Below are 23,712 nucleotides of genomic sequence, written 5' to 3'. Positions count from 1 at the left end.
AATACCTGCTAAGGCGATTTGAAAGTCTGTGCTGCAGCATGATGATGCAGTGACTTAATGAAGTTGCTGTTGTCACAGGGCCCAGGGACTCAGGCAGTCGCTTCCAATCAATGCTGAGAGGTTAATTACACATTTACCTGAACAGCAGTCTGAAATCCTCACCATGAAATTAGGAGTGGGGATGACTGTTGGCTTTGGCACCTACGAGTGTAAGCGGTACCAGAGAAGCGTGTCCTATCTAGATGCCCCCCAAGGCCAGCTGAACCTTTGCAAGCTGTTTGCTGAGATTTTGTGGTGGTCTTGTCCTAGAAATTGGTTCTAGTTTGGCATCAAAGCCAGAGCTGCACTCGTTTCAGAGCCAAAAGAAAAAAAACCCCAAAGCTTTGCTCTCCCTTGCTCCTGAACCCTGCTCCTCACCTTTTAGCTGAAGTCATCCTGGTTCCTTCTGCGTGTTCCAGTGAGATACACTGAGATGCCCACAGGGCAGGTGGTGGTGAATTCACCCATTTTTAATAAATAGATTTTAATTAACTTTTTAAAAAGTCCAGCTCATCCCAATTAGCGGAGGGTGACTGCGTTTGTTCTCTCGGAGAGTGGGAGAGCGAGCGCTCTGTTTTCAAGACCATCTGCTCATGAATCCTTAAAAAAAAATAGAAGAGGAAAACAAGCGTTAGCCGGAGGCAGAGAAAGGGTGAGGGCATTCTGGCAGCCAGCTGGGGGGGCTGAGGGCTGCCAGAGGAGCCGGGGTGGTCCTGACAGCTTCTTGGAGATGGGGAGCTCTAATGAGCTGTGGGAGAAGGGATTGTAATTGCCTGACTGAGTGGGAAGAGAGGCAGCAGTCTGGAGGGGTGAGTTTTGGCAGCCTCACGGGTGGGGGAATTGATACCCCAGTGTAGATGACTTTGGTCTGAGATCTCAGGAGGGGATGTGCGTTGGGATGCTATTTTAAAGGGAGGGGGTGCCAGGGAATTTGCTACCCTGAATACAAAGTGGCTCTGCTGTGGGCAGGGGGAAGGGGCTTCGCTCTCAGGATGCCACCGGCACCTGCAGTGAGATCCGGGGTCTGGTGGCACCTGGAGAGGGGGGAACAGGGATGGTGGCTGGAGCAGCAGTTCTGCTGTTTCTTTTGCCCTTGCAATGCGAACCGCGCTGACCATGCCTCGAGTGCCCACACTTTTACGTCATTTATCTCCCTTCCTTCAGAATTATCCCCTATCTCCAGTTTCTGGTCTGAAGTCAGACAGGGTGGCTTTGAGAGCTGCAGAAAGGCCAAAATCTGATTTAATTGTTGCTCCTCCCTGTCCTGCAAAGAGAACCATATCCAGTGCCCTGTCTGGGAGCGGCGGTTCACTCGGCCTCGTTCTCTGTGCCCTCTAGGGAGACGATATCTTGGACCGCAGCTCAGAGCTGATCTACACGGGAGAGATGTCCTGGATTTACCACCCTTATGGACGGAACCAGCAGCGTGTTTTCTTTCTCTTTGATCACCAGATGGTTCTCTGCAAGAAGGTAAGGACATCCAGGGAGAGAGCAGCATGGCTAAGGACATGCTGCGGACAGGCTTTCCAGTCCAAAGTGTTTTTTAGGGCAAGGTGGCTGTTTGCTACACATGCAGAAGAGGACATGGATAGCACTGAGGAAGGGCAAGCCACGTGCTAGAAATACTGAATTAGAGGGTGGTGAGTATACCAGGATAGAGAGATTTTTATGCTCGTAGCAAACCCAGCCTCCACTCGTTCCTTTCGTGCCTTTTTCTCATGTACCCTCGTTTGGCTTGTTGCCTCACTTCTGCTTTTGGGTTTTGGCTGCAGCGTGTGAGCTGGGATCAGATAGCCCTAGAATTTCTGTATGAACTGTGAAGCCTGGCACCTGGGCAGACAACTCAATTACTGCATTAAAACGATGTTCGCTGCCTCTTGAAGAAATAGCAGGCAGCAGCCTGGTCTGTGGCAGGGTGTATGTGCTGTCACTTGGTGAAATGCTTTTTAAGCCTCATCCTCATGTAGCTGCTGTTCTGGTTTTTATAAGGCGTATCTCTGCCATGAAACCCACTGTGAAGGCGGAAGAAGGTAGCGAAGAATGCTGGTGCTGACGTGGTGGGGTGTTAATAGCAGCAGGTGAGCTGTGTTTCGGAGCGCCTGTGTTCAGCAGCAGCATCATAGCTGTGTTGCTGCATCCCGCGAAGGTGATCCCAGCTTGTTACCTTCACAGCTGTGGGAAGTGAAGTGACAGAGCACATAAGTCCTGGGTGCCTCTGTCTGCTGACAGACAGGGATTCACTGACGTTTTCAGTGCAGCTCCACAGTGCGGAGGGAGTCCCCTGCACCGGCTTCACGTGGGAGCAAGGGCGAGCTGCAGACCTCTCTGGCCAAACACAGCAGGGCTGTGTTCCTGTCACACCTCATACGCTAAGGAAAGGCTGAGTGAGACGTGACCCACGCCACGTGGCAGCCCTCGAGGGGTGCCCTGCCGCAGGGAGCGGCGTGGGTGGCTCCTGACTCACGGCGGCATCACTGCCCGCTGCCAAGGTACATGGAGCTGCGGCCTGTGCAGTGGGTGGCACTTTCTTCTCCTGAGTCATGGTTGACTGAAATTTTGCCTTCTGGAATGTTTGTGCTTGTTTTTCCCCTCCTTGTTGCTGTGCTGTTTACTTCTTTCCCGGCTCCGTAAAAAAAAAAAATCATAAAGCAACAATAACAAAGTCAGATGTTCAGAGAACTGTCAAAATGAGCCTGGAAGTGTGCAGCTGGGCTTAATTTTTGATCTTGGCCTCCTACACTTTGGTAGTGACCCTGAATTTCCGATTCATAAGGCAGCATCCAGTCTGGCTTGAGCTGGGTCTGGTCCAGAGAGGTATCGAGTGTTCCCCTAACTCCCGGGAAAATCAGAGCTGGGATTTCATGGTCATCAGGATGAGCAGATTTTGGCTGTCTCGGAGAGAGCACGGTGGTCTGGGTCTTCCTGGCAGAGAGATTGGCTTCATGTCAGGATCTGGCAGGCTCTTGTGCCACTAGCCGAGGTCTTGTGGGACAGTGTCCCCACTGAGCTTTAAGGGGACAGGGCAGAGGGTGATAACTCATCTGGTGAGCCTGATGTCACGGGCACAGGGCTCATACCTCGTTGTAGGTTCTCCTTCTGCGTCTCTTTTTCCAGCATCAAACTGCAGTTGTTATTCAGAGTGTTGGGGTATGAGGGGAGATGGGGTTGCAGCTGGACTCTCCCATCTTGACAATGTTTTCCTTGAACATTGTTAAGAAAGATTGTCTGAGTATGGAATTCAGAGGCGTGTTAGCTCACATTTTGGGACCACGCATCCGATATAAAATGAATCTGAATGATTTATAGCCTGTGTTGTCTTGACCCTTGTGTCAGGCTTTGCTGCTACAGATCCCAAGAAGCAACCATCTAGGAGGATAACCTGCTTTAGAGCCAGAGCGCTATATCCTGGGGCTTTCTTAGTGAAGCACCAGTTATGTGAAGGTGTGGGAAGCTGGGGCCAGCCTTCTTCACCCTATACTTTAAAATTGTTCTCTGAGGGAGATGAAGTATGACCCACACATCCCCAGGAGCAGGGAGAAGACAGCAGGTCTGTGCTCCAGCTCCACCTGGCCAGGGGTGGGCAGAGCACCGTGTCCTGGGGTCATCTGCAGCACAGCCTGGTCCAGTCATGGGAATTAAAAGTGCTTGAGAGTGGTGTGAGCTCACGGTATGCTTTCGTGTCCTACTTGAACAAACCCTCAGGGAACTGGCATTGTCTGAGTCCAGAAGGGAGGTTTAGAGGTTTCCAAAGCAGCAGATTGAACAGCACCCCTCTTAGTCCAGACACAGGCAATGAGAAAATTCGTGCACAGCCTGACCTATGTTTTGCATGAAGTTTGTTCAGTCAGTGAGCCTGCTCAAAATTTTCAGCTTTGGTACCACTTAGGATGGCACATCTCAGTGAATCTTCCTCTTCAGGAAATCTGTACATGTGGGTTTTCTTCAGATGTAATAAATTAGTAGGTATGATACATCCTTAATCATGACACAATCTATTTGAGAATACATTTATTTTTGAATTATAATGGTTGAATTTTACCTCTTTATTGGTCAAAAGAGATTTTTAATAGAAATAAGGAACTAAAACCAATTCTGTATTTAAATATATCACAGATACTTTAGTCTGACAAAAGCATGCTCGATATCCTGAGAGGCTCTAGGAGACATGCATGTATTTCAAACAAGATCTCCCACTCCTCCAGATCTCCATTGCAGTTATCTGGTACATGTTTGCAGCTGCAACAGCTCTGTGCTCTTGAATCCCCTAGTAATGCACGTGGATTCTGTGGTTTGACAGATGCTGATACGTGATGGACCAGATACAGTTCGGTATCACAAGCTCTGTGACAGTTGCAGATGTTGATATTCTCTGTCATTCCCTTTGAACTCCATTGTTTGCAAAACTTGTTGGGCAGTGGGCTCACATTGCAAAGACTGGCAGGTTCCTGCTTGCTGGTTCGTGCAGTGGAAGATGAAATAATTCCTATGTGGCTCTAAAGACAAGGCACAATCCTCAGTCTCAGAAAACATCTCTTTTTTTCATATGTTGGATGACGTTTGTTCCATCAGCTATACAGGCAGATGGCCTAGGAGGGTTTCAGCAGGACTCCTGTCGTATGCTACCAAGAATTACCGTGTTTCTTTTTCCTGCTGATCCCTCCAGTGTTGCCTGTGCCTAAGGAATAAGGTCTGTTGGCTGTGGTGATATTTCTAGTATCCAGCTATCTGCTTTCAGTGGCAGTTAACACATTTCCAAAGAAAACCCTGTCTGCTTTCCGGAAGCTTTGCCATCCCTTTCTGTTGATGTCTGAAAATGTTTCAAGGTTATGGGGCCTTTTTTTGTTGGACATCTGGCCAAGACATTTCTGTGAGGGAAGATAACTCTCAGGGTGATTCTTCATGAGATTATCACCTAGCTGTTCCCCTGCCTGATACGCCTGCAGCAGATCATCAGGGATGTGACAGACAGGGGCTTACTGATCAACACTGACTGTATTTATTAGTTGTTCCCAAGCATTTCAAGCAAGGTTTCAGCATCTGCCTGGCCTTTTGAAATCGTGGGTGTCCACAGATCTCTGCAGGGTGGAATCACCCCCTTGCATCCTATTGCTCACTCGTCTCATAAAGGTGATCTGCTGCTCAGCAGGTGGGTGGGATGAACTGAGAGCTGCCGGTGGGAGCAGCTCCTTGAACGTGAACGTCCTTGTTGTCTTCCCACTGGCTGCAGCTCTGAGAACTTTTCCAAGGGCTTTTTGCAGTGTGAGCTGAGCCAAGGGTCTGTCTTTGCAAATGGGCATATGGGCAGCTGGGTGATTACCTGGGTGATGCTTTGTTTGCAAGGAACCAGATATTAGTATAGTCATGAATATGACTATATTGAACTGTATGACTATATTAATATAACTATAATGAACTAGTCATTAATATAGTTCAGCTGTCAGGAAAGGAGCGATGGCACTGGTCACATCCAGGGACAAAGCTTCAACCCTTCCCTGGTTGCCACTGCCTCAGACTGGGAAATCCCAAATACATTTCCATGACCACCACGTCGGGGATAACTGACAGGGCTTCAGACAGAGACCTAGTTTGTGAAAATGAGTAATTACAAACGGCTGCATTCAAATGCGCTTGACAGATGTTATCTCTGCCCGTGTGGGTATATTTAAGCCTTTCTTCCAAGCAGGAAACTTGCCCTAAGATTTGCGAGGGCTGCATGAACACGAGCAGTAGCAGCAGGTGGGCAGCTGACGCTACGGCAGCCAGCTTTCCTTTCTGGCAAACATCTTGCAAAGCAACTTGTGTGGGGAAATTTTCACAAATAACATTGGTTTCCAAGCTTTACAAATCAATCTCTTGTGGCTTAGATTTTGCCATCACGGCCAGTACTGGTCACTTCCTGATATCACCACTGAATTATTTTCTGGTGCTAGGAAGTGAGCAGTTTAATCAGGTGAAATGGCCGTGCAGTGTTCAATAAACTGAATACTGAAATACCAGTGGATGTAGGTAGGTACTGCAGAACATCTCCAGAGCCTGTGTCAAAAGGGGAGCACTGGGTAGTTTGGATGTCTACAGCTCCTGATAAAGAGCCCCTGGGATTGCTCACTGTTTAGATTTTCTTTGCAAAGCTGGGTAACTTTCAGCTACTGGATTAATGTCAAACTCTCCTACTGAATTTTCTGCCTGTGTTTCCTGAACCAGAGGCTGGGTCATGGCAGTGTGCATGAGGACAGAGTGGTGCTTTCTTCCCAAGAGGCTGCCGGTTGGTTGCCCTAATGCAAAAATGCCTTTTGGAAAGGAAGGAGGGAATAAACCATGTAGGAAGCAAGCACTGGCCTCAGTTTGAACTACCATATGTCTATAATCAGGAAAGAAGAATACATATTCTAGTATGCTAACCATAATTACCTATTAAATGAAGTCAATCCTTGATGATGGTAGCATTAAAAGATGTTGCCTTAAAGGCACAGGGTCTACTTTTCTTACCACCCTGAAGCTGAGAGAGTTTGACATAGAGATGCTTTAAATTTGCAAATCATAGTACTTACCATCCAGGACTGTGACACACAGTATTAATAATGATCATAGTTTGTTATGTTGGGGGATGCTCGAGGTGCTCATCACATAAGAGATGAGGTTCTTCTTTTCTCTGTGCTGGGTAATGGTTTGGATTTCCCCTGCGGCCTCGAGAGCGCAGTGGCATTAGGCTGGAAATGATGGTATGAAGTGTGAAGGGTTAACAGAGCTTCTCCACCAAATTATGCTTTTCTTTTACCAATAGTCGAACAGTCCTTGATGGGGCTCCGTGTTTACTGCTTTCTGACAGCACAGACAGATCAGTGACTGCACGAAACACATTGAGTTTTCATTTGCACTTTATGTGTCGCTTGTAATCAAGAGGCAACGCAAACTGGAGCTTGTGGTTTATTGCTGTTGCTGTCTTCCCTTGAGCTCTCGGAGCAAAGCAGGTTGGATGAGAAGCAAAATGAGACCAGTTTAATAGCAATAGCCAGACAGTCAGCCAGAAATAGCTGTGCTATAGGAGATAGAGTAAATGAAATAATCCTGTCAAACCCCATTGCAGTTCAAGTTTCTAAATGGGAAGATAAAAGAGACATTTCTGAGCCCTTTTGGTATAAGAAGGTCTAGTTCCCATCTCGCTTCTGTTAAAACCTTGAGGTAATCTTTGCACCAAAACAACGGCCCTGCTTTTATTACAGGCTGAATAGGTCTCACAGGGCCAGCCGAAGGTCTTGTTTGCAAACACAGAGCAGCACGGGGACAATTCTAATTACTTCAAGTGGGTTTTTTGACCCACAAGGAACACAGTGTGACTTTCGCAGCACCTCCCACCCCTTCTCTTTTCCTCTCAGTAGCGCAGATCTCCATGAAGCGCTGTGTTGCGGGCCAGGCCTGGGTCCAGCCTGCAGCAGGGTGGGACGGTGGCTCGGGCTGGGTCTCGCTGTTTTCAGACAGAGGGTTGGTAGAGCCTCGGTGATGTCTGCACTGGCAGCAAGGTGTGCTTTGAGCTGGTAAGAGAGTGTAAGGTGGGCATGAAGGTGACCAAAGAAAACACACAGCCCCAAAGCAAAGCGTAAGATGACGTTTTTAAGGAACAGCTTAAGTTTCCACAGCCCCACGTTCACGCCCAGCTGATCGGTCGGTGCTGTCTGCAGACAAGAGGTTTCTGTGGCTCCAGACTGTAGAGCATGGCAAGGAAGTTTGATCCTCCTGTCAGTCTCCTTGGCTGAACACGAAGGATGAATTCCAGCAATTGACAGGATACGTATTAAAACGTTATGAAAAAGTACTTCAGCTTTCAGATATAACATATTCATTAAAAGAAAACTACTTTTAATAGTCAGAATAGCCCTGAATGCCTTTGCTGGGTGACCCTTTTGCAGGGATCTGCTCGGTGGGCGACAGCAGGGAGGGAAGGGCAGGCTGCAGAGGGGTCCTGGGACGCAGGAGGGGTCGGGAGAAAAACATCAGGGTGAGCTGGAGGAGCCAGCTGGAGGAGGGCGGGAGAGGGCTTTAGGTTGTGAGTTGTTAATTCAATGGTAAAATCCAGAACAGGCTGAATTTAGAGTCCTTCGCAGTCGGATTTCTTTTCTGGGTAGGGAGCAGGTTTAGCCTACTCATCCAGCCACACAGATATGCCAGATGCTATACAATATACTCTGTGCCTAATTTATCGCTCTCATAAGTGAAGTGGGTGTAAATTTGGCCCACAAGAGCTGAAAATCTAACCCTCTCCTGCTGTGGCCTTTCAGCAGCACAATTTTAAGCCCCTGGGACCAAACTGGAGAGACCAGACAAGCCAAGTGACGTGTCTGCAGAAGGGTTTCCCGTCCCTTCCTGTTATTAGTTGTTTGGAAGTGCGCTCGCCCTCGCCTCACTGCTTCGCAGCCGATGTGACTGGGCTTGAGGTGGAACACGGCATCAAAATGCCACTGATGTTCCACTAAATACGTTAAACAAAAATAGCATTTCCACATAAACGCTCTCAGCTTCAGTCCTCCCCCACTCGGATCCCACACTGCAGCTTCCTGGAGCTGACAAGGATGAATCAAACGTCTCTTTCCAAACTCAGGAGACAGACACTGATGAGTAACTTGGCAGGAACGTGCCAACCTCCCCAGCCCAGCTGTCCCTGTGCGAGGAGGAGCGATGTGAAGTGATGTTGCAGAGGCTTCGGCTCTTCTCTGCCCATGGCAGCCCTGGGGAAACTTGTAACAACTTGGCCCATTCTAGGAAGTTTGTGGTAGGAAGCGAGCGGCCGAGGTTGTGTCGAGGAGGTGGTGTTACGTCCCCCCGTTTCTAATGCGATCCGTCCCTCATCGCATTTTCAGGTGCAGACCCCATTTCCCTGCTCTGAAAGGCTGGCTCAGCCCAAGCCACTGTGTCCGATAGCATGACAGCAAAGCTCCCGGTCTCTGGCATCCAACCGCCTAGCAGGGCTTAGATTTATTTTCTGATATCAAGAATATTCAAACAATCAATCAATCAAGCAGGTTGGAAGAGCCCTCTGGGATCGTCGAGTCCAACCATTGCCCTGACACCACCATGTCAACTAGACCATGGCATTAAGTGCCATGTCCAGTCTTTTCTTAAACCCCTCCAGAGATGGTGACTCCACCACCTCCCTGGGCAGCCCCTTCCAATGGCTAATGACCCTTGCTGAGAAGAAATGCTTCCTAATGTCCAACCTGACCCTCCCCTGGTGAAGCTTGAGGCTGTGTCCTCTTGTCCTATCGCTAGTTGCCTGGGAGAAGAGGCCGACTCCCACTGTGCTACAACCTCCCTTCAGGTAGTTGTAGACTGCACTAAGATCACCTCTGAGCCTCCTCTTCTCCTGGCTAAACTACCCCAGCTCCCTTAGCCGTTCCTTGTAGGTCATACCCTCCAGACCCTTCAAAAGGCTTCACTGAGTTTTAGGGTCTCCTTTGGTCAGAAGAGATGCCCAGTTTTGCAATGTGCTCAGCTCCGGGGAGGTCTATGGGAATGGTGTGTAAGTGTCCTATCTTAAAATCCAGCCCACAGTAAGGTTGACTTAAATGAACAAATGCTACAGAAAACTGTCCCTTTGCTGTTCATGAAAAGCAGGCTGGGCTCCTTTCTTCAAAGGGTCGCTTTAAGGTAGATTAGATTTTTAAAATGTAGGCTCTGAATCTTTTTAAAAAAGCCAAAGAACATTGAAAGCCCGTATGACTAAAGAGACCCAAAGACATGGCGAAGTGGCAGCGTGCCATGCTGTCATTGCTCACGGCAGGCTGGGCAGGGTGAAGGCGGAGAGCAGGCAGGCAGGAAAATCAGGACAAATTTCAGGAGTAAATGGAAAAACTCTGCTCGCTCCCTTTGCTTCTTCCATTCTGCTCTGCAGTCACTGCCCAGGTCACGGAGAAATCATCAGAGAGGGCTCCGAGACCTGCACCTTAGTGCGAAAGCCAACTCAGCCTTTTCCAAACCTCTGCCTTTTCCAAGTCATGGGTTGGAGTTTGGGGGCAGTTATTGTGGACCCTGGTTTAGTCTTTTCCCAATTTCAGCATCAATTATTCACTATTCATCAACTGTTTCAACATCAACTCTTCACCAAGTTGTAGAGCTTGCCTGTAGGCGGGTCTCTCTTCAGCCTCATCCTTGGATTCCCATTCTCCTTTGGTACCTGAAGACCACATCATCTTCTGGGCAAAAATAGTCTGCAGGGCTCGCTGCTTTTTGCACTGAGCACGCTGCTACCTTGTCTGTGTTATGTTTCAGTTATTAGTCATTTCAGGCGAGCCCTGGCTTTGCTTTATCTGTGTGTATGCAGTGTGATGCTCTCGGCCTTCCAGCCCCACAAGCGCTTGCAAGGGCTGTTGCTTTACCAGTGACACTCCTCACTCCAAGCCATGATCTCAGCAAGGGTCATTAGCCATTGGAAGGGGCTGCCCAGGGAGGTGGTGGAGTCACCATCTCTGGAGGGGTTTAAGAAAAGCCTGGACATGGCACTTAGTGCCATGGTCTAGTTGCCATGGTGGTGTCAGGGCAATGGTTGGACTCGATCCCAGAGGGCTCTTCCAACCTGATTGATTCTGTGATTCTGTGATCCTAGGTAGGGAGGAGTGAGGGGAGAAGCCCCTCATGCGACTTTGCGCTGTCACCCATGCTCAGTGCAAGAGGAAAATACCTCAGAAGTCCTCTACTGGGGTAATCTTCTGTAAAGCTGGGGTGGGGATGGAGCGATGATCCCCAGCAGAAGAGCCACCCTGTTGCATGTCACCTCCCCGCAGCGCTCAGGCCACCCTTTGCCTGGCAGGAGGGACAGAGGGAACTGCGCAATGTCACATCTGCCACCCGTGGGCTGCATCTGCCAGAGCCTCCCCCTGCCTCCCCGCGGGCTGCCAGCCACGAGCCCTGGAGCATGAGTAACGCTGAGCTGTTCTCACAAGGCTTTGGGCTGCTAAAGATCCACCATCAAAGGCTTTCAGTGTGTCTTTCCCAGATTACTTATTTACAGCTCCCAGCTGCCCTGTAAAATAAGCAAATATCATGATCCCATTACAGAGCTGGGGAAGGACTGAGGGAGGAATTGCATTGCACCCGAAAGCCCGCAGCCAGTCTGCCAGCCTCGGGAGCTGCGCTCACAAGACCTGGCTGCATCCACGTACTCAGAGCGCGTAATTCCTCCCCGAGTCGTTTTGAAACCACTTTGCCACTGGAATATGCAGGATTCTGATAACCAGGAGGACCAATAACCTACATGTGCAATGAGAAACTTGTAACGGATTGTTCTGTGGTTGGCATCTTTTATATTGTCAGCTCATAAGAGGGATCTAATGACTCATGGCTGGAAATGGCTCTTTCTCCACTTGTGTTTTACAGATGATTTGTTTTATGCATGAGAAGTAGAGTGTGACACAGAGTAAACCATAGCACTTGAAAAAAATGTGCCATCCTAAAATCATAACCCTTGTTTAAGACCTCCCCATCCATCCTTGCCACGCCACCCTTTAAGAAATAAATAGTAGTTTCTCAAATGCATGAAGGTGGCTGCACACGAAGCTAACAGGAGCAAATCACCTGGGACACACACACTGGGCCACGTCCTCTCAGGTGCTCAGCCGGGCCCTCTGACGGAGGGGAAAATGTCCTCCTCATCTGCTGTGTGCCACTTAAGCCATTGAATACCTTTTAATTCTAATGCCATGTTGCACTAGCAATCGACTGCACAGGCAGATTCCCCTCCTTGTGATTAATATTATATTTCCTCCGCAGCATCACGGGAGGGTTTGACTCTTACGGGGTCTTGCACAACCCCAGCATGCAAAGGCAGTGCCTGGCACACGTAGCTACGGCCTGGGGTACTCGTGGCAGAAAAAAAGTGATTAAAGCTAGAGAGCAGGAGGAGAAAGCAGTACTGAAGACAAGTCAATTTAATAGTAAGAGTTATTGAACAGTCTGATTTACAGGTGCAATCCTTCCTACAGATATCTATATCCACTGCGGTGAGGTGGGGGTAGGTGCATAATTCATCGTGGAAGCCCCATCCCAGCTTCAGATCTTCAGGTTTTCCAGTAGAAGTTCAGCCTTGGTTTCCTTACGATGGTCACAAATGAGATCTTTTTCTTTCAAGCACAGTTAGAGAAAGTCACCTCCCCGCTGCAGAGAGGGGACAGTGAAATGGGGATGTTGGGAGTGAGAGCAGGAGAACATGGCCCGAGCAGGGCACGCAGGCAGGTACGTCCCCTGAGCGCAGGCGCTACCTCGGGCACAAGCACTGCAGCTGCAAACCTCCGCCGAGGCGAATGCAGAGCAGAATTGTGGTAGGTTTACATAATGTGTCAAAACTTTGGTTTGTGCTCCCATCAACTGTTACTTTTTTTAGCTTCATCTTTTTCTTGTGAATCCTTCGTACATATTACGTGAACAGACTGCAGAGCATTATTCAGAAGAGCTTAATTAACCTCAGCTAGGGAAAGAAAAGCAAATCATAGAAGCTGTAGGGTAAAAAAAGATCATATTTAGACAAATAAGTGCAAACGACCCAGATGCATCAATTTCCTTAAGAGCCACGCAAGGCAACCTGGGTGCTGGCTGCAGGGACCGCGGGTTCATGTCACCGCTCCTCGTGCCTGCTGTCCCGCTCTGCGCCTCAGGGCTTCTCCCAAACCCCCACAAAATCCCTACAAATCCCACCTGCTCTCATCCCGTTTTCTCCTCCATCTGTCACCTTTCTCTTAGATACCATCAAAATGCAGAGCTGGGAGGGACCCCAGGAGATCAGCTATTCCCTTTGCAGGATTAAGTATCCTCAGATCATCGTTGATGGATGTTTGTCTAACCTTATTTCTGAAGATCTCCAAGGCCTGCTGTCCCAAGACTTCCCTATTTTGTCTGTCCTAGTGTTTAATTACTCTTATAGCTAGAAGGATTTTTTTGCAAGTATCTAATCCTGTTCTCCCTTGTGGTAAATTAAGCCAAGCCACAGTCAAAATGGAGAATAATTGATCGGTAGCCTCCTTAGAAGAGAAGCAGCTTTCACTTATTGCAATACCAATAGCACATTCCCTTTTATTTATGTCCTGTCTAGATTAAACAGCTCCATTTCTTTGGCCTTTCCCCACTGATCAGGTTTTGAGAGTCTTTTTTTGTCCTTTTCTGTTTTCTTGCTCTTGATTTAACTACAAAAAATAATTTTGTATGCCATTCAAAACTGGACAGTGTAAAGCAGCTAGTCGTCATCCTGCCTTAAATATGGACAGGGTAATATATAATCCTGTACTAATAGAGCCAGCATATAAAAGAAGGTAAATTCTATAGCTTAATAATTTCTTCCTAAATGTTTCGTATGTTATCCCTGGGATAATGAGGAGTAGCAGCAGCAGCCTGTCCCAGCGGCCAGTGTTGCTTTCGCTGCCTGCATGTTCCCTGAACTTTTATTTTCTTGTCCACATGCATAAAAAGCTCCTTAAAAAAAACGGGGTTTGGCCTTGTTTGCTATACATCTCTCATGTAGCCTGGATTAATTCCTAAATTTTATTGAAATCAATTACAGTGTAAGCCAAGTGCATGTGAAGATGCCCATGCTTCACTAAGGATTTAAGTAATATATGTGATTCTTTAAGAGCTGTAGGAACATGTGTGATAAAATAATTATTATGCTTCCCAAACTATGGGTGTTAAAACTTAGTTGGTTGGGAAATAATATCCATTTATTGAGTGTTGGCAAGAAGAGAGAAGAAAGGAGATGTGGTAGTAGGAAATGCCTCACCCATTAAAAATGAAATTACCCAGTTCCAGTTATTAATCTGCTATGGCGACTGAACTTGCGGGAGGCAGCGATCGTTCCTGCTGCAGCCTCGGAGGGGAAATGTGTGGAGCAGCTCAGTCAGACATGTCCAGACCCGATGGATTGTCCTCTGGAAGTATAATGAGAGCACAAAGCTGTTAAAACATACACTTGAATCCTGTGTCCAGTTCTGGGCCCCACACTTCAAGAAAGATGTTGAGGTGTTGGAGCGAGTCCAGAGGAGGGCGGCCAAGCTGGTGAAGGGTCTGGAGGGTCTGACCTACGAGGAACGGCTGAGGGAGCTGGGGGTGTTTAGCCTGGAGAAGAGGAGGCTCAGAGGTGACCTTAGTGCAGTCTACAACTACCTGTAGGGAGGTTGTAGTGCAGTGGGAGTTGGCCTCTTCTCCCAGGCAACTAGCGTTGGACACAGCCTCAAGCTTCGCCAGGGGAGGTTCAGGTTGGACATTAGGAAGCATTTCTTCTCAGCAAGGGTCATTAGCCATTGGAAGGGGCTGCCCAGGGAGGTGGTGGAGTCACCATCTCTGGAGGGGTTTAAGAAAAGCCTGGACATAGCACTTAGTGCCCTGGTCTAGTTGCCATGGTGGTGTCAGGGCAATGGTTGGCCTCGATGATCCCAGAGGGCTCTTCCAACCTGAATGATTCTGTATGACTTAGCATTAGCTATTAAAGGTAGCTTGTAATGTTTTCTAGATCAGAATTAGAGAGATGAGAGAGGAAAAAATGTATTTAGGACGTGTAAGAAAAAAGCTGATGCACAGTGCCTTGTATTTTCAGAGCCAGGTGAGAAGGAGGCTTGTGATTGTTTATTCTTGTAAGACCTTTTATGAACAAATCTCTACATAGTCATGAATATTGCATAGAAAAGTACGTTTGATCCCCCTTCACCCGTCTCACTCGCGAGGACAGTCTGTTCGGTGTTGTGTTTTGGAAGTTTTCATCAGCAGCGAGTCGGTTCTCCCTGGGAAGAAGAACCGTGGCTGGTATAGCTCATTTAAGGAGCACATCTTTTTTCCTGTGAGATTTGTTGTCAAGTTTTTTGAGAATGTGGTGAAGATAAATGCTATTTCTAAGAACTAGTCCAAGCCTCAAACTTAAACACAGTGCACAGTATTGATTTAATGGAACAACTTCAGCGTGATGCTCACAGCCTTTTCTCAGCACTTCACTGGGCGCAGAGGGGGAGGAAAGAAGCAATTTTCCGAGTTGGGACAAAACAGAAAATATTTTCTATGTCATATTCAGCCTAAAATATCCTTTTCTTATGTTTTGGACAGCATCAGTGCTCAAAGCCTACGTACTAGAGGAAGATATTGGTACAATACATTAGTGGATTTTTTCCACCCCTAGAGCATGCCAGAGGAAGGAGCCAGGTTTTAAAGACTACGAGCTGCTGGACAGTGCCCTGTCTCATGATCGTTAATACTGTCTGGCATATCTATGAGCAAGTTTGCTAAAAAATTATCATCTACAATTTATTTTCTGAGATGAATGATTTGTTTAAAATAATACCTACTGCTTCTCTTTAAAAAAACCTCGCTACTAAATCTTATTTGAGTAAATAAATGCTGTACATTGATTTTATTTTTCCTCTTAAATCCTTTGATATAGCGTTTATCTTTAGGGCACTCTCAAAAATCAAAAAGTATTTAAGTTAATATAATACACCTAAATATGGGGTTTTGAGAGTGGATAGAGGAAGGAAATCTTGATTGTGTGTTGCTAAATTTGGCTTTTTAAATGCCTTGTCACTTGAATCACCTTATGTGGTCATGACTATATAATTAACGTTCTGTTTTACGATGCTCATTTTTTGTTACCTGTTCCTATAAAGACATAGAGATGTGGGGCCAATGCTCCTCTTACACCAGGATAAATCAGGAATAGTTTCTAGTAAAGGCAGTACAAAATTTCATGGGCAAAGCCAAAATAAGTATGAAGAGGGTAAGGAGAAAACCAGGAAATAATCTGGTTTTTACTACACTTTATCAGCATTCACAGTTTCACATCTGTGATTGAGCAGCTGACACAACAGATCTCAAAACACCTTTTTTTAGTGCCGCCTCCACCTCCTGCTGCCTCCCAGCTGCCGTGAACACGTGCCCCCTGTGGTCCGGCAGCGGGGACCATGGTAGCCCACACCCAGCACCGCTGCACGGCTGCTCCCAGCACGGGTGGAGGTTGCACTGGGCACGTCCGACAGCCACGGAGCTGCGGGTGTTCTCAAAAATTAATTGACGACTATTTTTCTTCTCCCCTCCCAACACCGAGAAATGAGCTGTTGCTGAAGAATGAGGGGCAGGAATAATCAACATAGAAAGGAGCTGAGGATGGACAGGTTTGGTTGTAAAGGTTGTAAACATCAAGGAGGGAAAACAAAAAAATTTAAGCTGGATCAAGAGGTTAAAACCAGGGTGTAATGGGACAGAGTTAGGAGTTCTTTGAACTGAGAATCAGGGTGATTCACTCGCCAATGGGTTGTGTATGAATGGGAAATGGGTTCCAAGGAGAAGGGGCAGAGACCCATCTCTCCTGACCCTGAGCATGTGTTCGGAAAGGAGAGATCTGCACTACTCAGTCTGCACTGCTAAACATGCCCGAGCTGATTTCTCAAGATTTATGCTTGTCCACAGCCTCGTTCGCAGCACAGGAATCCCCTCAGGCCAGTGGCCTGTATTGTCCAGTTTCTCATCCTATGGAACAGACCTTCCCATCATGAAAAGTGATGGAAGTATGTTACCTACTCAAAGGCATTTCTTCATGCCTACAAGCAAAATTTTGCAGCATGAGGATTTGTATTTTGTTCTTTTATGCCTGTGATCTATCCTGTTTGTTTAGCCAGCAACAAATGTGTTCACAGCAGATGTGGCTTGAAGAATCTGACGGGGTTTCACCATCACTTCTTCCTTTTCTTCAGCTCTCCCATGAATTCCCTGCTGAGTTCAGGCTCTGTAGGTATCTTACGATCAACCCATCTCTCCTTTTCTCTCTGTAGGATCTGATACGAAGAGATATTCTGTATTACAAAGGTCGCATAGACATGGATAAATATGAAGTGGTGGATATAGAAGACGGGAGAGATGATGACTTCAATGTCAGCATGAAGAATGCCTTCAAACTTCATAACAAGGAGACTGAGGAAATGCACTTATTCTTTGCCAAGAAACTGGAGGAGAAGTTACGATGGCTTAGAGCTTTCAGAGAAGAAAGGAAGATGGTAAAGGAAGATGAAAAGATAGGTGAGGAATATGAAATGAATCTGAAAGGTGATTGTTGGTAATGCTTAATTTAGCCCCAACTGTTGGAGAAGCCCACATTTTTTTGTAGTAGAATTACAGTTCAACCTTGTTCAAATGTCCTTGGTTGCTCTCACAGTCATAAATAGGTCTCTTTCCAATTCAGTTACTGGTATTTTTGGCCCTCAATGAACAAATTCTGCCCCTAGCTTGAAGCCTGGACCTCTGTGAGTATTGTGGGAGAAGGAAGTCTTTGGCCATCTGACTTCAGAGTCTCCAGGCTACATCATTTCTGCTCTGGTTAAGCATGTCTCACGCAGGGTGGGAGGGCGGTGAAGTCAGTGACTTACCAGCCGTGCCCTTCCCTCAGCGTCAGCCCATAAATTGGCTGTAACCAGCGTCAGTTCAGGCTCAGTTTGTGTCGCTGAGCTGTAAAGCACTGGGCATATTTATGATACTGTATAAATAATAACGGGTCTAATCTTACTTTTCACGCAGCCCCTGCACAAGTGAGATTATAGAGAGGCCTGCCCTTTCAAGGAAGATTTGCTTTTCAGTAAAATACCTGCCCGTGGGTGATGCTTTGCCACCCAGGGCGGTCCGTGTTTGCCAAACAGTGCAGAACATTCCCCCTCCCCAAATGACAGAGAGGCTTTGTAAGCAATCTTCTGAATTGTGTTTGCCGTGTTCCCTTTTCCAGGCTTTGAAATTTCTGAGAATCAAAAGCGGCAAGCGGCAATGACAGTAAAGAAAGTCAGTAAGCAAAAAGGTAACCGGCAACATGCACTGTGCCTGGTGATGTGAGGGTGGAGCGGGCTGGGCTGAATCCTGCCGGGTTAGGATCCAGCGTCCCCCTTGAATTTCCCCCTCCCCTTTCTCTTTTTTTATAAAATACCGTTTGTGCTTTGTATCCTTTCTTAATGTATCTGTGGACCAAATTAATCTCTGGTCTAATGTGGTTGAAGCCAGTGGGATTTCACCAGAGATGAATTTGATCTCGTGTCTCCAGTCTGATGTCCAGAAGCTGTCCCTGGGGGCAGAAATCTCTCTCAGTTGTTTATCTCAGGCTGAAATGGGAGTGAGTGCGGAGATGTGTAGGGGTTCTGCTAATTCCCAAAGTCTCCCATTAGCAAAGAAAGATGGCTAAAATACCAGAGATGGTGAGGGATCTACCCCTTTCCTGCTTTTGGAAAGGGGCCGCTCATCTTTCCTGGGGCTACCTATAACTTTTAAAGAACAGCACAGTAGCATCAGCTCTAGGAAATAAAGTATCTTAGTAAAGACATTACATCTCTCTAATGTCAGGTTCATTTCCCCACCCAGGCAAGCTACAGCCAATTAATAAATGCCATGCTGGATATTAAACAGAGTCTCAACTGGCAAAACAGCCAGCGTTAATTATCTCTCGCAATAACTCTTGCAGCTACAGGTTTTGAAATACTAAATACGGAGGGAAGGTCAGAGAGGTCATTTTTCAAGTTTTCCAAAGCTTCACAAAGTCGTAGACGTATCGATTCATTACCAAAGTACCACGGTGCAGCCAGGCCTATAAACGGGCTTTGAGAGAACTCCTCACTTCTGGGCTGTGGTCAGTTCCAGGCAGATTTGTCCCCGCTCTGTACAGGCACTGGGTTGTTTTTTGCAAAAGCTGAAGGAGCTCTTTGCTTTCTGCCTCACCTGTTTGCTGTCTACTGGCTTTGCTGGTCCAGTAGTGGTTTGCTAGGCCAACTGTAAACTCCTTGGTTTGCTGCGTCTCTCCATTGTCATTAGTCTTCTCCTCTCTACTAACTTCCTATGTTGTCTTCTAAGATGTTCTCTAAAAACTCTCCTGGCCAGATTTTCTAAGCTCAAAGTATGCACACACCCAACAACGGGCCCAGGGACACGTCTCTTACACAAGGTACACGTAGTTGAGGCAGTAGCGGCCGCTGTCACGAGCTCGGTTTCGGTCACCCCTCACCACCAGCATGCTTGTCCCTCGGCACGGGAGCGACCGCGGAGATGGTGGCAACTGGAAAATCAGAGAATCTGACTTGCATGGTGGCCATGACAAAAACAATTTAGATTATTATTTGCTGTTCAGTTAATCATATTATTAATTAATTAAGGCATTAATTAATTAATAATTGTATTGTTCGGTCATTCAGTGACACAGTTCAAAGGTGCCTGAGCATGCCTACCGGTGTTCCCACTTCAGTCACTGGACTTGCATCCTGACAAATACAACATGCCTGACCGTAATCACCTCTTACACGGCAATTACTCTCTTGTTTTCGCTCTTTCTCTTTCTCTCTCTTTCTCTCTGAGATGAAAAAGGAGGGGCTACTATCTTAGACTTCTCTGACTATAAAATTAATCAGCTCCTAAAACACCAGTCAGCATTTCTTTTAAGAAGAATGAGCTTATGCTGTAACACTGGCAGTTCTTTTTATGAGATGAAGCCCTCGAGTCAGACAGAAATTCAGTTCAGCAGACCCCGAGCGTCAAGAGAAGCCTGGTTGGTTTTCTTATTAAGACATGAAATCTGAAAAGCAACAAATAGGGGCATTAAACTAGTAGCTCTGTTTCTTTTGTCCTACATTGTGGAAATCATAGCCCAGTCTCAGATTAATTAAGTACCAGCACTGAATATTTTGCTGAAAACTCTTAGTTTTCTTACTCTGTGGTTTGTCTCGTGCCCAAGACCCAAAGAGAGGCACAGGGCTGCTGGAGCAGGGAGCTGGTGGCATTGCTCAGAAGAGGGAGGTAGGAGGAAATTTCTGAGAGTTGGCTTTTAGTGACTGATTGTTTGAACCTTGTCATACGCATTTTACATATATTGCCAATGATTTTTTTGCCAGAGACCTTGGCAGGTACTCGGGGCTGCGTGGCTGAGTCTGAGGTGCAGCCCTTGGGGCTGGGAGCAGGCAGACGGGTCTGCCTCTGCCAGGAGGTCGCTGCTTTTGCCCTCCCCACGCAGCCTCCCACAGCATGCCAGGAGCAGTGGAAGGGGCTTTAAGTTGGTTTTGGAGCATCAGTTATACCTGGAAAGCAGTGAAGCCCTTTAGGAGTAGGAATAGTTCCACCTCGTTCAACTGAGCTATTTATTCATTTGAATTTACGGACTTTGCAGGACAGGTCTCGGTGGCTACAACAGGGCTTGACAGCTCAGTGGCCCGACCTGCCGTGTCGAGAGCCCTGCTCCTGTGTCAGCGGATGCCTATTACAGACTTGTTTCTAGATTATCTCAGTTGTTCCATCCACCTCCTAAATGGGAAACCGTGGTAATTTCCCTGTCACAGAATACTTAAGGAAGAGAGAAAAGCCGTGAAGGAGGTGAAATGGAAAACGCAATCAACTTTGTTAGAGGTGAAGCAGAAAAACATTTTTCAAATAGTATAAACTGCCACTTATTTCATGCCTTGTTGTACCACACCGCCCAGAAGCATCACTCCAGCACTGGCTGGCGTGTGTGGATAAGGAAGCGTTTAAACTACCACAGGCGAGGGAGAGATGCTGGTAGCAGAAGAAACCTTAAAACTCTGATTTTTAAACTAATGGAAACTTTATCCAGGTGGTTAAGAGAGACCACAACTCGCAGTGTTTTGAGAAGGTTTTGGTCCCAAGATGAGGGTCCTCTCGGGGCACTAGACAGCCCCCCGGCAGCAGCCCCCTCCTGCGCAGGCGTGCGGTGCCGGGCTCCCTCCCAAATCGATTTAATGAGGCGCGAGGTCAGATCTCAGCAATATACTGGGATTTGCACTACTTATTGGATTGGGCAAAACGTAATGATATTAGACCAGATGCCTTAAGACAGCATTAAACCAATCTTTGGCCTTCTTTAAGTCCATTAGACATAAAGTAAATGGGTAGTGTTGGCTCTGCTCCCTACCAACAGAGAGAGAACAGGGCTGTTCGGTGTTGGTTTTTTCTTTTTGCATTGATTGTTCAAGATTTTGCCCTCTCGGTTACTGCCCTTTAGCTTCTTTCAATGTCAGTGTGGTAACTGGGAATAGAATTCAGTGTGGTGTCTCCTGGAAATAGTAAAGTAACAGAGAAATTTCTTTGTCTTGACTTACAAAAACAACAAAAAACCCCACAGCCCTTTTTAAGCCACAAGTCAAGTGTGCAGCTTTTCTGCAGATGAGTCCAGGTGCCACTGAGGACCTTTGCTGCCTGCACTGACACTGCAACGAGTTGCGCTTCCAGAATTGTGCCCGTTATTGACTAGAGCTGTGGAAACAAGTCTAAAGTTCCCTTGGAAATGGATCCCTTGTGGCTCTCCAGTCCATCCTTAACATAGGCACAGGATTAGGCAGGGTACTTTTGCCAGTTCTAAGCATCTGAAAACAGAAGGCTCCTTTAGTGCCTCTGTCCATCGATGACTTCTGTGCCACTGGTCACTTCTAATCTCCCCTCCACAAATGTTTGCAGCTTTCAGAAACATTCGGTTACTTTTCTGATCCCCAGCTTTTTCCACGCCTGTCCCCATGCCAGACAGCGTGTACACGTAAGGGGGTTTTGCTCCTGTTCCTCGAAGCTGTCAGCCAGGGTGTCGGGGGGATTAGAGGTTCCAGTGCCCAGGAAGCAGACCCCATTCTTAAAGCACTGTTTCCCACTAGTGTTTCCATTTCGGAAAATGAAATGTCTGTTCAAATTTAAAGAAGTGACCTTAGTGCAGGGTGGGAGGGTTTCTTCAGACCCATGCTATGAGCCAGCTCCTTCATGCCCTTCTCTCTGTCCTGTGTGTTCTCCTCTGCACTGTGCCACAGCTTCACCAAAGCAGATGCCCTCACCCCAGACAAGTCTTTAGCCCCCCAAGGTGGTCTGGGACTTGGGGAAGGAGGGAAACATATATTCAACATATATTCAATCACCACCACCCCTAGCCCTGAGCTTAGAAGGATGCTGGCATTAAATCTGCCCATAAATACTCAGCTATGCAAACCCAGCAGGGGTTAAACGACCAGCCAGCATGAAGTGCTTTGGCCTGCAGTAAAACACCCTGAGTCACAGAATTTTCCTGCTAATTTCTTCCTTTCTGATCACTTGAGCTCATGGTGAACTATGTCGTAAAAACCCTGACCCACACACCCAACAGCTTTTCTCTGACTTCTCACACTTCTGCGCTTCAAGCTCTCCCCAGCAAGTCCCGTAGCAGAGCGAGATGGCTGCGTGTTAGCGTACGTGTGCTGGCTCCGTCCAGCTGCCGAGGCCTGGCATTACCAGGTAACAGGGTCTGCAGGTACCTCCTGTGGTTCTCCTGAGTGTTTAAGCCTGTTTTATTGCATCTTCGTTGCTGCCAAGATTGACGTGGCCCTGACATGTTTCCCCATCCTCTTCACACATGTAGGCATAGCCTCGGGGGGATTGAAGGAGTCTGAGCAACACAGAGACTTTAAAACACTTCAAAACAAAGAGGGGCATTTGCATTTTTGGATAATCAGGGTCACTTCCCTTTTTTCACAGAGCTTCCCACAGCATAGGTGAAAGAATGGAGCTAATCACGTTCTCAGTGGTATTTCCCCACAGATTCAGAGAAATCACAGAGCTTATCCCATCGCTTGTAAAATACAGACCCTACCCACAGCCTCCAGAACGCAAGCGTTACGCCGTGCCCATCTGCGGCTGGCCCCAGCGCTTCGTGCTTTGGGTCCACAAGCACTGGTCTCATTGATGATAGTACAGATAGATGGCTTCTCACTCCAGGCATTCGTAACCCAGCTGGTGTCAGTGGTATCATCTGAGATCCAGTCAGATACACAAGCTAAGGCAAATCATGAACAAATCCTTGGCTGTGAGACCTCTAAGGATGGTGCCGGTGACTCGGCAACGGGCACATGGTTCTGAGCAAATTCTCCAGGGGAGTGTTTTGGTGAGATGTGAAATGGGCCTCTTGGGTTTTCCATTGGCCCTCATTTGAAGAGCCAAGACGTTGACATCAATGTCACGTTGAGATTCCAACTGAAATGAGTTTGTCAGCCCAGATACTCCTGCACTTTCGGTTTGGTGAGGTGTTCTAGGTAAGGGGCAGTGTAGCTCCCCAGAAGAGGCTGCATTTCAGGGCAGTGATGGATGAACTGATCTCTTTCTATCAACAAAACAGACAGGGTGATCTTTGCTATCAGCATACAGAATGCTGGAAGAGAGCGATGCTATATAAATACACGATGGGATAAATTAGTTTTCACCTGGCTCCAATTGATAAAGTCCTAGTATCATTTATTCCATCTTGCCTCGCTTAGCTTTTGCTTATCACATAAGGAATCGTTATCTTAATGTCTAGTCTAATGACATCGGGTTGCAGTAACAGACTTGATAATAGACTCAAGAAGGTCAGGTTACCTCAGTGTTTGTAGATACTGTGGCTGGCTGTGGAACAGCCAGGACACAAGATTAGTCTTTGTTGCATCTCTCAACCTGGAGTTGGCCCTTTTCCCTCCCTCTTCCTCCAAAACAGAGAAGTTGGGCTAGTGGTTAGAAAAGGGAGCTAAGGCACGTCCTCCTCACCGGTACCATCCCTGGTGATATCTACCTCTGCCAGGCCGCTGAGTAAAATCCCTGGCTGTGTGAAGAGCCAAGGCTAATGCACCACTTAAATTCCTCTTGAGCTGGGCGAGTGTGACACAATTTGAGTCGGGTAGTTCAGCATGGGAGTGTAAACCAGTG

At 47.2% G+C, this 23,712-nt stretch overlaps 1 protein-coding gene across 2 annotated transcripts in view; it reads left to right on the top strand.

Moving 5' to 3' along the window:
- Positions 1-23,712, top strand: part of ARHGEF9 (Cdc42 guanine nucleotide exchange factor 9) — a 214,434-nt gene that overhangs the window by 181,984 nt on the left and 8,738 nt on the right. Inside the window, exons 10-12 of one of the 2 annotated variants that reach the window (XM_068408402.1) lie at positions 1,378-1,509; positions 16,824-17,067; positions 17,765-17,833. In XM_068408402.1, coding sequence (XP_068264503.1) covers positions 1,378-1,509; positions 16,824-17,067; positions 17,765-17,833 — 445 coding nt within the window. The remainder of the gene's footprint in view (positions 1-1,377; positions 1,510-16,823; positions 17,068-17,764; positions 17,834-23,712) is intronic. The other variant, XM_068408403.1, reaches the window with a different exon arrangement.

This window comes from Nyctibius grandis, chromosome 10 (genome assembly GCF_013368605.1).
Source record: "Nyctibius grandis isolate bNycGra1 chromosome 10, bNycGra1.pri, whole genome shotgun sequence".
Lineage (NCBI taxonomy): Eukaryota > Metazoa > Chordata > Aves > Nyctibiiformes > Nyctibiidae > Nyctibius > Nyctibius grandis.
This window is presented reverse-complemented; position numbering and strand designations above follow the sequence as displayed.